At 43.3% G+C, this 16562-nt stretch overlaps 1 protein-coding gene across 7 annotated transcripts in view; it reads right to left on the bottom strand.

The window, feature by feature from the left end:
* Nucleotides 1–16562, bottom strand: part of LOC147685330 (uncharacterized) — a 170618-nt gene that overhangs the window by 99730 nt on the left and 54326 nt on the right. For 3 of the 7 annotated variants that reach the window (XM_086941252.1, XM_086941258.1, XM_086941253.1), the window contains exons 2-4: nucleotides 14569–14589; nucleotides 7468–7515; nucleotides 4660–4704 (exon numbers count right to left, since the gene is read on the bottom strand). In XM_086941252.1, the coding sequence (XP_086797378.1) occupies nucleotides 4660–4704; nucleotides 7468–7515; nucleotides 14569–14589 (114 nt within the window). The remainder of the gene's footprint in view (nucleotides 1–4659; nucleotides 4705–7467; nucleotides 7516–14568; nucleotides 14590–16562) is intronic. The other 4 variants (XM_086941255.1, XM_086941254.1, XM_086941256.1 and 1 more) reach the window with 3 other exon arrangements.

Here is a 16562-nt window from a genome sequence, read left to right as displayed (position 1 = left end):
ATGCGGGAGAGTGGCTTGATACTCTACCACGTCAATGTGACCGGGAGGAACATTCTAGAGGAGCGGAGGGCGGCCCGATGGAACAGGAATAGAAACATGGTATCCGGCCACCGAACTTTACTGAGCATACTGCAATGGTTCGAGGACATTGGATGTAGGATTTAATGTGTCATGTCTGGGAGTGGCGGGGCGATAGGTTGACTCTCCTCCTCCTAGGGGGTTTCTTTTTGTAGACTTGTTTGATATAAGGGCGACAGGCACACTGCAAATTGGGGTGGTTATTTGAAATTCCGCAGGGGTGCAAGGTGGTGGGAGTTGTAACGGGTATTTGGTTTGGGGGTGGGGGGATGTTTCAGTGGGTGTGTTTAAGTTTATTGCAAGGCAACGTATTGTTTTATTATCTGATGTGGGTGTTGGTTTCGGAGGGGAGGTGGATCTGCTACCGCTGCTGGGATGGGAGTAGGGGACTGAGATTACGGAGCTGGAATGTGAATGGGTTGGGGGATAAGATAAAACGAGGGGTTGTGTCACAATTGTTGAAAAGGCTGTCTCCCGATGTGGTATTGTTGCAAGAAATGCATTTGATCGGTAACACCTGTCGTGCCATAAACCGGAGGGGATATCATATTGTTGCCCATGCAGGGTTCACCTCTGGATCCCGAGGGGTGGGTATTTTAGTTAGGAAGTCCCTCCCCTTAGAAATAGATGTAACAGATTTAGATGATAGGGGGCGTTACGCAGCCCTCACTGGATGATGGGAGTTTAAGACCATATCCTTGATCTCAGTTTACGTCCCCCGGGACTACAGTCAACAACTTTTGCTGACCTGGGGCGCTTAGTGTTGGGACTTCCCGAGGGAATTCTGGTGGTGGGCGGGGATTTCAACTCGGTCGTCTCTGGCAGGGAGGATCGACACCCACCCAGAGACCTTGCTGGGTCACAGAATTGGCATAGTGGCTTTATTGACACATTGGGGTTAGTGGAATGTTGGAGATTGTTGCACCCAGCGCAGAATCAGTACACTTTCCACTCAGGCGCACATGGTAGCCTTTCCAGGATTGACTACCTTTTAGTACCGGCGGCGCACACCCCCTCCATAACTGAAGTAAGACACCTGGCGCGGGGAATACCCGACCACTCTCCACTGTGGATCGGATTAGATGTAAATATCAGGTCAGAGGGGCGAGTAGCCCCAGTTAATCCGTGGTATCTCTGTAACCCTAAGACCCGTTCGGAGATGGTCAGGTCACTTGACCAGTATTTTGTTGAGAACTTGGGATCGGTCACCTCCGCAATATCGCTCTGGGAGGCCTTTAAGACAGTCATCCGAGGTCAGGCGCTATCATTGATTGCTGGATCTAAGAAGAGTAGCCGCGAGGAGGTCGTTAGGCTTGAGGCAGAGATCGCCGAACTGGAGAGTGAATTGGAATCGGGAGTCACCCGTGAGAAGGTACATGTTATGCGTCTTAAGCAATTTGACTATAGGGTCTGGTCACGGACGCTGCAAAAGTTATGGGCAGGGAACAACAAGGTTGATTGTACGATGTCTGGGATAAAGCTGGCAAGCTGATAGCATGGTTAGATAAAAAAGAGAGGGCCAATCGTGTGGTTCCTGCGAGAGAGAAATTAAATGGTACGCTTGTGACTGAACCCGAAGAGATTGTCCAGAGTTTCGCGGAGCATTTCCGAGAAGTGTATTCGCCCATATCTAATAGGCCGGAGGAAGACTCCCATTTATTGTTACGTGACATTGCGTTGCCCAGCTTATCTGACTGATAGAGAGTTGCTAGATGCCGCAATAACGGCGGATATGGTGGCTCTTGCTATCCGTTCTATCCGTTCAGGAAAAGCAATGGGACCTAATGGTCTCCCCATTGTACTTTATAAATTGCGCCGCGTCAAGATCGTGCCATATCTCCGTGACATGTTCCTGGAATCGCGAGATGGTGGCTCCCTTCCTCGTGACCAGCGTCTCGCGACCATCGTGATGATACATAAGGAGGGGAAACCAAGGGACCGATGTGCCTCCTATAGGCCTATATCACTCCTTAATGCGGAACCCAAGATCCTTTCTAAGATACTGGCTAACCGAGTGATATAGGTAATTGGTGACTTGATTCACCCGGACCAGTCCGGTTTCATTCCGCATCGGAATATGGCTCTGAACCTGCGACGTTTACATGGTGTTCTCGCGAGGACTTCGTTGTTGCGTGAGCCGGCCATCTTGGCCTCCCTGGATGCCACAATGGCTTTTGATACGGTGGAGTGGCCATATTTGTGGGCTGTACTTGCCAAGTTCGGGTTTGGCCCTGGCTCCATAGGCTGGGTCAAGCTCCTGTATGAGGAGCCATTGGCGCAAGTGGTAGTGAATGGTAGGGTCTCGGAGCCCTTTGTTCTCGGCAGGGGCACGAGACAGGGTTTTCCATTATCTCCGCTTTTGTTTGCTCTTGCTCTTGAGCCTCTTGCTGCATGGATTAGATGGGAACCGTCGATGAAGGGTATCCGGTGGGCCCCTGACCTCGAGGATCGTATTTCGCTTTACCCGGACGACATATTGTTGTACCTAACTTCGTTAATTGTTTTGTTCGATGTCCTCGCCTCCTTCAGGAAAAAACCGGGTCTAGTCATTAATTGGACTAAGTCTTGCCTATATGTCCTGTCAGGGGATGTCCCTCTTCTGCCGCGTTGTTGCTCCATCCAGATCGCACAGACAGGTTTTAAGTATCTTGGGGTTTATGTTTCGTTAAATCCGGCTGACCGGTATGAACAGAATTTGCTTCCACCGTTAACCTGGCTGAAGTCGGACGTAGTGCGCTGGCGTCAGCTACCGCGCTCGCCGCTCGGCCGTGCTGCGCTTTTTAAGATGATGTCGCTACCAAGATTTTTGTATGCCCTTCAGAATACTTTTGATGTAATTCCTGCGAGCTATTTTCGTGCTATTGAGGGTCTTCAGAGAAAGTTGATCTGGGATGGGCGTTCGCGTATCGCCCTCGCTAAGTTGACGCTTCCGTGGTACGACGGTGGCATCGCCCTCCCTGATATCAAGTTGTATTATTGGGCGTCACAAGTGGGGGCCATTAACCACGGTATGTATAGCCCCGGAATAAACCCAGCGTTTGCCTTGGATAAGTGGGAATTACCGGGGGGTGATTATTATAGAGCGCTTTATTCACGTTTGAGTAGAGGGAAACTTTCCGGGCCCACAAAGATTGCTGTTCGGACCTGGCACAGTGCTAATGATGCGATGGGATGGAGGGATCGACTGACCCGTGCTACCCCACTTTTCGCTTCCGAGAAGCTAGGTAACCTATGGAAAACTAAAGGATTTGAAAGGTGGGATATGATCGGTATTAGTACTGTGGGTAACCTCTGGGTGAAAGGCAAATTTAAGACTTTTGAGGAATTGAAGGCGGAGTACGACCTGAGTGACAGGGAATATTTTCGATATGCACAGGCTTATCATGCCTTGACTTCGCTTTTAGTGCCGATATTCCAGAGTCTTCTCCACTTGAGGATAGAATATTGGATGGTCATGTGCCAGATAGTACTATCTCTCTGATTTATAAAAAGCTAATTAATGGTAGGACTGACCTGTTGGTGTCCCTCCGGGAGATGTGGACCCGAGACGGTCTTGAATTAGATGACGAGGATTGGCAATCTGCCATCTCTTCTCCCAAGGAGGTCGCGATTCCGGCCCATTTCCGGTTTATACAATTGAAGATTCTGCATAGAGTCTATGTTACTGGCCCACGCTTGGTTAAAATGGGTTACTCAAATGATGGTCTTTGTAAACGAGGGTGTGGGCTGCTTGGGACATTCCTACATATAATTTGGGAGTGTCCAGCAATAGCCACTTTTTGGAAGGATGTGCACAATAGGATGAGGGAGGCTACTGGAGTTGATTTGTTGCCCGAGGCCAGACGTTGTCTCCTCAATGTGTGGGAACCAAATGACTACAATGTCCCACAGACACATTGGGCAACCCTAGGAAATATGGTAGCAAAGAGGGATATAGCGCAGCTGTGGGGCTCTCCCAGATCTCCCTCTGTTGAGGCTTGGGTGGAAAACATGGACTGGTGCATATTTAGGGAGAAAACGGCCTATGTATCAAGGGGAAGACCCAGGAAATGGGGTAAGGTATGGGGCCACTGGAATACTTATTGTGGAGACATTTGCACTCCTCCTCTCGCGGAGGCCCCTGAAATTCCACTTTCCCCCTAGCCTGCCATTCCTTTGTTGAATATGTGAAATAATTGATTCTGTATACTGTCTCTTCCCTGCTCCCATCCCCTAATATGACTTGAGCATCCTACTGTATGGTGTTTTGTTCTCCCTCTCTTCTGAACTGATATCCGTCTGTATTGTGTACTTGCCTTGCTTGTTTTTATTATTTCAATAAAAAGATTTACAAAAAAAAGAAGTACCCATTGAGGATAAATACCGCTATGAATCACACTTTCATGGAAAGTCTGACTGCAGGGCCATGAGCGTCAGCCTTTAGTGAAATCAGGTCTTGAGCAGTCATCTGAAAGCTGAGGGCTCGCCTAGTCCCCAGCACCTGCCCAACAATTAGCTTCTTCAAGTTTTGGGTTTCCTTTAAATGCACAATAGAAATGGACCCAATCATTTTTGGATGTCTTACACTTATTTTACACTTACTAAATGTTGTCTTCTGTCTGGGTTGCCTTTTAAGATTGGGTGGAGCTGAGAAAGAATGGAAGAATCCATCAGTCACTCTCTGTGGCAAGTAACAGAGTCACAAAAACACAAAAAGTAAATATTTTTATTCTTGCATTCTGTTGAAGAACTTGGCTTTTCTGATTCATATTGATATTCTGAGTTTAGTCATGAACATGCCCTCACAGAAGATCTCTGCCAAGTCTCCTTTCGCAGTGTTATCCTTCCTGCATGAAGGAGGCAATGTATACATGAGTTATACTTTTCTCCACTATACATTTATTATTTTAATGCACATTGTGTTCATACAACGTAACAATTATTTTCTTTAAAAAACATGTCACTTGTCACTACTCACTCATCCAACATGCATGTCACATTGGCTCCTATTCCATAAAAATACACTGGTGCCCAAACTGCCTGCTTCATGCCATCATCCCTAACATGGTTTTATAAACTAGCATGCTTGGACTTGGTCAACATTTCACCTTGTTCAGAGTATAAAGCGTAACCAACTACGACCAGAAGGCGTCAGGAGACTGTTGAGTTCCAGCAATTCGGCTTCGGACTAAGGAGAAGTTGGTGCCACAAGGAGAATCTGTTAACTTGGAGTGTCCGGTTTTATACCTAAAGGCAGGTTATCTGTTTCTGCATATGCCCCGTGTATTAAAGGGCACTAGTGGGGTTTTCTCCCTTCATTCGATTGTGGAATACACAAGAAAGAAGATTTGCCAAATTGAAGGAGCCAGATCCCTGTACAAAAACTCATTATCAGTACTTCATCACCATTGTTGATGAAGTGTTGGGAAATGTCGAATCATTGACCCTTAAGAAGGTAGTCGGATCAGCTTATGTGGGAAAACAGACCTAGGACGTCAGCAGAGTAAATGACCAATTATACCAGAATCAGTAGTGTGAAGAAATAACAAAAAATGAACTGTATACACATATATATTTAATTAGTATGAATAAAAATCATATAGGTAAACAAGCTATATGATAAGATAAAAGTGTAACTCATAAAAAACAGATACAAGTATTACAAATCAATATATATCCTATAAATCATCCATTTAACAAAACATAATACAATCACATCAATTAATGACATAAAAGGTATGAAAATATTAATCATAAAAAACTCAATATGTTTCTCTCACAGTCGGATCAGCTTATACCACTGAAAAGAGTCGCTACTTATAGGCACCAAACCAAATTGGTTCCCATTGACAAAATAATAACAGCTTATTATGACATGTTGAACCTGTAATGATTGTTGGTTTGGTGCTTTGTGTGTTTTAAAATTTATTTTTTACTATTAATTGCATTCTCCCTTGTTTTGAATGTAATGAGTACTATTTCACACATGTGAATCATTGATTATTGTGATAATTATTGTTTTATTGTTTATTAGTATTTTTAATGGGTTTATATTGAACAAAGGATCCATTGAATAAAATATTTCTATATTAGCTTTTGGTTTCTGTGACAATCGTTGGTGATATAGGTTGGATATGTATGGATGTGACACGTATAAGTGATGGTATGCTTCTAAACAGCCCAAAGGGACGTTTTTTCTGACTTATTGACAACGTTTCAATACACCTTTAAGCAGTGTTTCGGTGCCCTTCAGCAATATTTATGCCTTACTCAGGTTGTCTCCAAACATACACCTGATACATGTAATAAAGCATCTGAACAGGCCCACAAATGATAAACAATATTTCAGCCCTTTACTGTCTGTATTTATTATAATTAATCTGCACATCTATAAACTGGCCTATCTGATCCATGTTATACCTCAACAGCCCACAAACCCCACGGTGCACCAATACTTCAATTATCATCACACTTTGGGGCTACTTCAACCAATAATCACATCATCAAGCTCATTCATTCTGAACAAAACTTGACCCCCATTTAACTCAGACAAACACTTCCTCTTTTTTCCGAATCCTATTTCCTACAATTAAAGAGGAAAGACAGAACTTTCATTAATCTTTCTCCATCTCAGTCTGCTCCAGATTACCAATTTTTGTGGACTGGTTTTAATTACCTGTTGTACTAATCTCGAGACAGAATTCTTAAAAGTTAATTTCAAAGTCTATTTTAAAAGCATTTATTTATTTCACTGTACACGCTACACAAGCAGATATTAATAATCCCTTCTCGTGTGTTTCATTTGAAGAGTGTAACCTCCACTTAGTGGCCCAAAGAAGAAAGGAAATTTACTCATATCAAAGTGATGTCCTCCCATGGGTAATTCTGATAACAAGCCTATTGTTTTAAGAATTTACCTCTTCTAACTCTCAAACCATCAAGTTCTCAGCCATGAAGCACCAACAGGTGATTTACTCTGTGGGGTTAAACTGTGCAAACATTCTTTACAAGATAACACAAGAATAACAAATGAGTGGGACACAATGGGTCAGAAAGAGGGAAAATCTCACAATGATTTACGAAAGTAATGAAAATCCAAAATTGATAATACCATATCAGAATCAGGAACGATTGGGAGATACACGTATGGGATACTTCTAAAGATATATCTTTATGGGAGACTTATTACAATTCCAAAATAATTTTGAGCATAAGAAGTCTAAATATCTTGAAGTAGTCCTTTCAATTAATATCGGGGTGATTCACATGAGTTCAGGAACACCTGGGCTTTATCCAGGATACTTCCAAGAACAAGCCTGTAAATGGAGCAATTCTCTTTGCCTCTCAAATCCCCACCAATACAAAATTTATGGCAAATGACAGTACGAGGCATTCTTAGGAAGGACTTACATGCTGCACACTGAACGGGTTCATCATCAAAGAGAGGTATTTCCGCTGCTGTAATAAAAAGAACAGGGGATTTAAGTTGTATATATTTGCTACTTGAATAAAAAGAGTATGAGCAGAGAACATAGAATCTTCTTCGCAATTAAGGGGTTATCAACTACAACAAAGTATCCTACGGGGCTGCACAAAGAATATTTGTGCTCATTTCAGTTTGATGTCCAACAGAAGTACCTCCGTGCAACAGCCTCCTTGATAAATAAACCAAATGCAATTGCACAGAAGGACGGAGAGGGCTGGGCGTCACATTCATTTGATGGAGGCGCTAGATCAATGTGTAACACCATAAGACAATGAAAACATGCTAAACAAAAGATTTGAGTGTATGGAATGTAGCTGAGCACGTCATACTGATGTGGAATATTAAAGACAACAAGAGGCTAGTAAAGAGTCAAAGGATCTATTTATATGTGCGTATGAAATGGGTATCTACAATTATGTTAAAAAAGCCGCATTTAACTGCTGACCTGGTTGGCAACAAGGAACAGAGGGCTTGAGGCCCCCATTATAGTTCCTGATAGTAGCACAGAAACAGGCCAACATCAACTAAAGGTTCTGCTGTACTATGCAGAGTCTGCAAGCCCTTCCCAGGATCTTGAGACCTGAAGGAGGACATTGGTTGACATATTGCAACTCGGAGCATCTACCGGGTGGTCTACCACATAAATTCAAGTAAGAACCCAGAAGGTAAAGGTCTGCACACCAGTTTTCTAAAACATACTCAGATGTTAGGCTCCTAGATTTCTAGAGTTACATAACGAGGCACTGAAAATTGAGAAACTGACAGACTCCATCAAAGTAGTGCCTAATACTTCCCATGCTGGGAATGATCCATTAAAGTGTCACGCATAGCACCTCCCCGTCCACGATTATTGTGGACAATAAAACATTAAGCACAGTTTTAACAAACAGGCTGACAAGAATGATGGTTGGATTGGTAAACGATGAGTCACCAGACAGCGTAATATGGCTAAGAACATCATACAACTATTTTGGAAATTGGACATTTTACATTAGGGAGCCAACTGACATGCCATTGCTGGTCTGAATGCTAATTAAGCAATTGGTACTGTGAACAAACACTGCAAACCCAAAGTCCTGAAACATAATGGATGAGGCAAGTATATATTCTGTTGGTATCATTAATGTACCAGAACAGGGTGCCAGGGGTTAAATCAAACGATAAGCTGACATCAAAGTGGAATATATAATGGGCCATGCAACTGGAAAATCTGCTATCATCCTTGATTTTTCTAACATTATTGGTGATGTTGACATAACTGCTGAGGAACCGGCTTATTGATGAGGGAGGCGTAATAGGAAATAAGGCATATGTGACTTTGCTTTATGCGGAGGATGACCTAGTATATGAGATAACCGTTTGCAATTCCAGGTAAATACTAGCAGGAATTTGAGGCGGTATCTGGATTTCCGGGGAAATCAATCACTTTCGTTCCAGAGAAGGGGATGCAGGTATTGGGCTATTTAGGCATAACCTAGAAAAACTATTTAATTAAAATGTGTTGTTTGCCATTCTAGAATTAAAGAATTCTCTAACTTTTGGTTAGCATTGCCAATGTGTCTGATCGGTAGGACAGCCCTGTATAATAACCCCACTGAAAGTTCCGGGAGCAATCCATAAAGAACCAGGGGCCAGATGTACAAGAATTGATATGCAAAAAAATTAACAAATTGCACATTGACTTTTTCCAAAACAATTCCGATTTTGTGAGCCGACCTATGTACTAATAGGTTGGTTTGCAAAATCCCCATTCAGAGTAGGTATCAATTGGCCCTATGTCATCAATATTCATGGAGGTAGGTCGTAAATTACAACTCACTCCAATCGTATTTTATCGCAGAGATGGGGGCCTGCTGGGGTTAGCAGACCACCATGTCTTTTTTTTATTGATTATCAATAGAACATTACATCAATTTCACTGATAGCTTGGCTATGGGCACAACTTACAGACATTGGGTTGCATTATCTGATACAGGCGAGTACATAACAATGTGGGACGTTGCATTATGTGGTAACAAACATGAGCAGTTTATTAATCAGTCAGTATCATGATAGGACAGTGCGTAGTCATTACATTATGCATCAATGGGTATCTGGTTGACATCTCGAGTCAGGCTTGCTGTGGAGTTCTATTATATCTGTGTTTGGAAACAGGGAACGTCCCGGTCCAACATTGCAGCATAAAGTTCAGGTGGTGCGCAGGGGAGGTGCGCAAGTGTTATGTGATAAGCATGAGCCTGTAGTTCGTCTAGACATGGTAAAGGGGACTATTTCAGGGCATGCCAACCATAGGATCTGCGAGCTGGGGTGTGCACCGGTGCGCCAATAGATAATCTGTAAGGGGTCCCCATAGGTCCCGTGGTCGGGAGGACAGCAGTAGCAACTCTGCATAAGTGGAAAATTGTTTGTGGCAGAATATTAAGTCATTAAGCCAGTCTTTAAACTTGGGTACCCTCCTCCTGCCCCATCGACAGGCAATCCGTCTCTTGGCCATCAGAAGCGCTAAGGCAATATATTTGAGGTATAGCGCAGGGATAGGTTTGGTGTATCCCAAAAGGGCCAAAAGCGGGGAACGTTCAATATCAGGCATCGTCATTAACGCTATAGCGTTGAAGACTTGAGTCCAGTAGTCTTGTATTACAGGGCAGGACCAGGCTAAATGTAGGAAATCGGCACCTGGGGTCCTGCATCTGTCGCATCTGTCGGATTCTCGCACCTTGTATCTATACATTTTGGCCGGGGTATAGTATATTCTATGGAGGAACTTTTAATGTGTTATGCGTAGTCTGCTGCTGGTTGAGACCTGCTCAGTTTGTTAGCAGCAGTACTCCCATTGGTCGTTAGATAGTTCATAGCCCAGTTCCAAGTTCCAGTTTGTGCGTGAGTGGGTCAGAGGTTCTACCCGCTGCGTATGTACTATGTGGTATTGTAGGGATACAAGATGTCTCGAACTAGGAGCTTTGAGCATCAGGTGTAAGGGATTGAGGGGAGGCGGCTCCACAGGGAACTCTGGTGTGACAGATCGGATGCCCTGTCGAAGGCGGTTGTATAAGGAGACATCTAGTGGGGATGGATGAAGCCCCTGGAATATCTGCTCAGGCGTGCGGAATTGGCCGTCTTGGTAGAGGTCCCCCCATGTGGCAATTTTAGTCTGTTTCCTGAATTGGTGGAATAGCTGTTCCTGAAGGAGTGGTATGGCTGGGTGGTAAGTAAGTGGGAGCAGTGGGGAGTAGAGTAGTGGGCTGTGTAGCTGAACGTTGAGGCTGTTCCAAGCATTTATTGTGCAGGTGACAGTAGTTGGATTTTTGTCCCTAAGGCAGGGAGCAGCACAAAGCATGCCATCTAAAGGTGTAGGGTGAGCTAGCCAGTGGTCTGCTGCAATCTGCGGCATATAGAGTGTTTGGTTTATCCAATGGTAAGCATAATGGGCCTGCGCGCTGGTTAGCAGACCACCTGTGATCGTATTTAAATAAAGTAAACATTTTTAATGCACCAGTTTTCTTTTAAGGAAATTGTCTGCATTTAAGAAAAAAAGTCGATATTTTTAATTTGTTTAAGAGCTGGTGTTGGTCCACCGGAACACTGTCGACATCCACACAAGCTTTTTATTTACATTCACAAAGCAAATGGGCCACCACTCCTTTCAGATATCAACAACCTATCTGTGGCTAGCGGCTGGCATTACAGTCGCAAATCATTGATACATAACATTGCAAATCGGGATTTGGAAGTTAAGCTTCTTCCAAACTGCGATTTGTAAAGAATTTCTAAACCACCTTTTTAATTTGGTGACTAGTTACCAAATTGCAAAATGGGTTTAGTACACTTGTAAAAGTCATTTGACGGTCACAAACCTTATGATTTAGCGAATCACAGGATTTGTAGCTGGTAAATGGCTTCGTACCGCAGGCTCCAGATTAGCAACAATTGAAATTACTCTTGCAAGGGAAATCAGAACAGAGAGTGCTGACGAAACCAATAAATTAGCGATCTAGTGGTGCCAGACTTTCAACAATATTTTGTTGCAAGAACAAGTGGTGTCAAAGTTGTCTGGGCTATTTGATGGATTTCTTGTTGCTGACACTGTAGCCAAAAGCAGTACAAAAGGGGGTGGTGATGGACGGAGCATCTGAATCAATCAAACACTCACACCCAGTATATAGCATTATAAGGCATGTCCATAATGTCTGTGGAGTTTTGCCTGCAGCTACCAAGCTGCCCATTGTAAATATTTGTATGCGCCTAGGATACAATTTTAGACAATGGCTATTACACTGCCGGACCTAAATCCCTATTTATACTACTCATCACTTAACACAGGGTGATAAATGACCTTAATGTGCTTGTTGTTCTATACAAGGACAGTACAGCGCTGGAGCTAAGAGTGGTGTGACAGGTGGAACATAAGACACATACATTTCTTGACTTAGATGGAACAGTGGCCGGGTTTCCAAGGCCAGGCAGGCATTTATGAGAAGGGCAGACATGCATCCACTCATCTTGGTACTATGACAGCTGTGAGAGAGTGGTCCACCAGTCACTGTATTATATAATGGTTGGTCTCCTGGAATCCCCAAGTCTTTAGAAGCACTAAGGGGAATAAAGTGAAAATGCAAAACAATAAAAAATAAGAGCATTTAATGAATTAAGATGACACCAAAATAACAAAAATATAATAGGAGGAACTGGTGATATGAATTTCTGAGCTTTTAACCCCTTCGATGCTCATGATGAGCTAAGCTCGTCATGAGGCACGGTTGAGCTGTGCTGATGACGAGCCGAGCCGTCATGAACAACTGGAATCAAGGATCTACAGCACAGGAGGGGAATTGCTGCAGCAACGATGGTGTTAAGTGGAGTAGGAATAGCGCAAAGAAGCACAAAGTGCCAATGATAGTCAATGGTCACAGTAAACTGGGACCTAGGTGCAATTGTACACTGACTATGATGGACCAAAGATCAGATATACCAACCATGTTCATCCTGGTAAACGATTTCATCTTCTAAATTTAGCACATTAAGTCCCAATCCACAGCAGGAGTACACTTCTAAAGATCTTAGGCCCTCAGGGGAGGCAAAAAGACTCACATGCAATGGGTGTTAGGTAGAGACCAACAGCACAGTCCTGCCACTGGTTGGCTGGGCAGTTGCAGGCCTTCTTTTAGGGTGCAGTCTCCCAGTAGGTTGAACAGGAGGTCAGCATTATGATTTCACTTCTATGTCATGGGCACAAGAGGAAGAAGATCCAGTACTTCACGGCTACTCTTAGACCACAGTCAGCTGGTCCAGTACCCTTCTGTTTTTCCGCAGAACCATGAGTGATCTGAAGTGGGTGCCTGGAGTTGCCTAGAGTGGGCTTGTGGGTGGGACGGACTTAACTAAAGGGATTAAATATCTCAGGACTAACCTTATTCACTTTGGGCATTTTCAAGATGACAAAAGTCTTCGACCACAATAAACTTGTGCCCTGGTGTGATGTGTAGTGAGTGTAATATGTTATTCCTCATATACTCTCACATCGAACACTAACATCCAGTTTGGGGCAGCTACAGCACCCACAATAAACCCAAAGTCCGAAGTCTGGTGGAACAAAATAGGGTTCATGAGCAACCAGACAGTCGATAAAAAATAATGATCTTGTCATCCTGTTATAGTTTTTTCAAGTGCCTCCAGCCTTAGAAGTAAAACCCAGAGACAGGTGTCCAGTAAAATAAAACTAAGTCCTTCAACAATCCGACAGTGGATACAAAACAATTATCTTGGTGTCCTGGTCTCTGCCTTTCAAGTGCACCTGAAATGTGTTATATGTTCACCTGGCAGACCCATCAAGCAGGTTGTGACACTCAAAGAAGATTTGACACTGTAATGTTAAAAAGAATGCTCACAGCTTTCACCCTGCATATTCTGGGAAATTCACAGTACTCATGTCTGCCCATTCAGCTGAGTCAATTGTTTGCTGCCAGGAAGCATTAACACTTTTCTCACACCTTTTCAAATGATAATCCCTGGTTGGGAGAAGTTTTACAGCAAATGCAAATTAGAATCTAGGACCTTCGGAAAGGGAAAATGTACCTTTCAAATTGAATTCGATTGTAATCACTATTAAAAAAGTTGCTTAACTATTCTTCTAGCTAGCCCCATTCCCGAGATACAGTATTAGGGTCTGACGGTGTACTCTGATTTTCGACATAGTACAGCTAGGCCCACATAAGGAAAAGTAGCTTTTGGGGTCTAGTCATTGTAAGGACAAGTAAACATTAGATTTCTACATATTCTACTTTTGAATACCTTGCTTTGTGGACTACAAAGCAAACATAGGGGTGATTTATTATTATTAACAAAGGGATATTTTGGTCTGTTGAAAGGGTTTACATTGACATGTTGAATTTAGTGTTTAAACTGCCACAGTTCAGCTACACCTGTATGCATGAAGCCATGTTTGCACTACCATAGTAGTGGATGGCACAATGGGTATTGCAGTCCACTAGTGGCATTTAACACTCGCACATCTTGGTACCATATACTAGGGACCTATAGTTACTTTCAATATAACAACTAAAAATATGCCAATTTGACCATGTTTAAAGGTGCAGCCAAAGCACTTTAATACTTACAGCAAGGTTAAAGTGCACAGAGTTGTAAAGGTAGCAAAAATATAGGGTCCAGCAAAAGTAGAGAAATACGGGGTGACGCTGCAAAAAAGGCGGATTTCCTACACACTTTTGTCAGCATATTTGATAAGCCTGAGAGTTGGTTGCATGTGATAACCTGTGTATTGTCTGAGCTGTCTTGCTAGAAACATGTGCCCACAACTAAGATATGTTTACTGGGTTTAGTTCTGATTAAAAGTAACTCACCACTACAGTTATACCTTTGGGTTTGGTACTAGCGAAAAGATGTATTGTCATGGCTTGGAAGACATACTGGACCGCAAGCGGGCTGGTGGGTACAACACTTCTACTGTTGTTCATGATGAAAACTCAATAAAGAAATTTGAGAATAATGTAGTGTTGGATCTCACTTACTAGAAGTTATCGGATCCTCAGCTGCAGGAGACAAAAGAAAGAAAAGAAAAGAATTGCTTATTAACTGCTTCAAATCGGGCAATACAAAGAGCCACAGGAGCATAGAGCAGGCGCCTGCAAACAATATAGTAATGCATCTAAAAGGAATGAGGAGGGCAAGTCCTACCGAGGTAGGCAATGACAAAAGCAACATGCAAGCACACTGTATACAAAATAACAACACAAAGATGCAGGTCAACACATGCAACATCAGCGAAAGGCAAACAGCTCTTTACCATTACCTGCCCAATATTTGAAGAGGATATAGTGGGAGCCACACTTTGTAAGAACAAAGTGCACATTTGGGGGGTATATACCTAATAATGGAGTCTAAAAACGTTTGTTATTCTAGAAGCTGTTCTCTTTAGCAAAATCTTAATTTGTAGGGGCAGGGGGTAGTGCCCTGCACTAGAACACTAAGCCGATGTCAGATTCCACCCATGGTCAAACTAGGTGATATCTTTCTCAACAAGATTTATGAAAAGAATAAGATTCCCAAGAGAAAAGACAAGAGGAAACAGACTATTTTTACACATACTAATAGAATAAATTCCCATCTACCAGAGGTAAATGATAAGTAGCTTCAGAGGTCATGTTATTTATTACCATCCTCCGGTCTCCTCCCGATTGAAATGAATGAATCTATATGCCAACAACACCCTCTTTTAAATCTCTGAAGTATAACAACACTAATCTTTTGTTTATCAAACACGCAGTAGGTAAAATATTCAATGGAAAAAAGAAACCATATGTTAAAGAATGTTATGTGTAAGATATAATAATCACAACCAGCCTGATTACCAGTGATGGGTATGGGCACAACCTTCCACCCTACCTCTATGATCAAAAACTCCTGGCGCGGTTGTCATGCCATCCTAGTCCACTTCCCAACATTCTGAAACAATGTAGGTTTTCCCGGGGAAAACATCAAAAGTCCACTGGCAAATGTACCTACATTATTTTTTTGGTTTACTAGCCAGTAGCGTTCTGAACTATTCTGAAGTAGAGGTATCCCTAAAATGGAGCCCCACACATACAAAAAGACCATGACAAATGAACCGCTGACTGATAAGGTTGGAGTTGGAGCCCGATTTATACAATCCACTTTGGGGAGGATGCCCACAGGTCTTGCATTACCCTCAAACTGTGAGGGCAATATGAGACGTGCTTGGCTACAAGCAAATTGGAGCACTCCATACAGGGGCGACAGGCATTTATAGCCATTTCTTGAGCTTTCTGGGCACTTTGGTATGGCAGGAGTTGGTGCAGACGCTGGTGCAGTCCTACCTGAAATACACACAGTACAGGTGCGCATATAACGCTGCACTATCTTAAGAGTGCACCATCTTTCGCATGAGAACATGACCAAATTCTACTTCCTCTGCGCCATGCCATATTATGGATGCAGAGGCAGGGAGACCATAAGGAGGTGTACTAACTGCATCAGAAAAAAGTGGTGTAAAAATAAGTGTGTGTCCAAACGCGAGGGACCCTCTTAAAAGGGAATCTCATAAACCACTCCAGAAATCCTAATGCATGTGGGTGGAGTCACTCACTGCACCCGGCTGTAGGGGATCGCGGTTAACAACTTCCACACTTTGGAGCTCAGCTGCGAGTGCTGCCTGCACAGTTAAAGACAGCAGTACAAAAGGGGGTGGTGATGGACGGAGCATCTGAATCAATCAAACACTCACACCCAGTCAAAAGATCTGGGTTTAATCCATCATCGTTCTTTAGCCCACTCTGCCAGTTCAGACATGGCTATATGCAAATCAGTCTGACCCTGTGCCTCAAGGGAACAGTCCAGCCCGAACTGCCAAGCCATGTCTTCCCTGCACAGTTAAAGACAGCCTGGCTGCCATTCATTAAAGGACTGCCCTCAGGACAGCTGTAAGTTCACAGCCCCCATGAGTAAAGTCCGTTAAAGGGTCCCCAAGTGTAATATTGGTAGGCAC

Source organism: Lissotriton vulgaris, chromosome 10 (assembly GCF_964263255.1).
Source record: "Lissotriton vulgaris chromosome 10, aLisVul1.2, whole genome shotgun sequence".
Taxonomy (NCBI): Eukaryota; Metazoa; Chordata; class Amphibia; order Caudata; family Salamandridae; genus Lissotriton; species Lissotriton vulgaris.
Note: the sequence above shows the minus strand (reverse complement) of the source record. Positions and strands in the feature narration are given on the sequence as shown.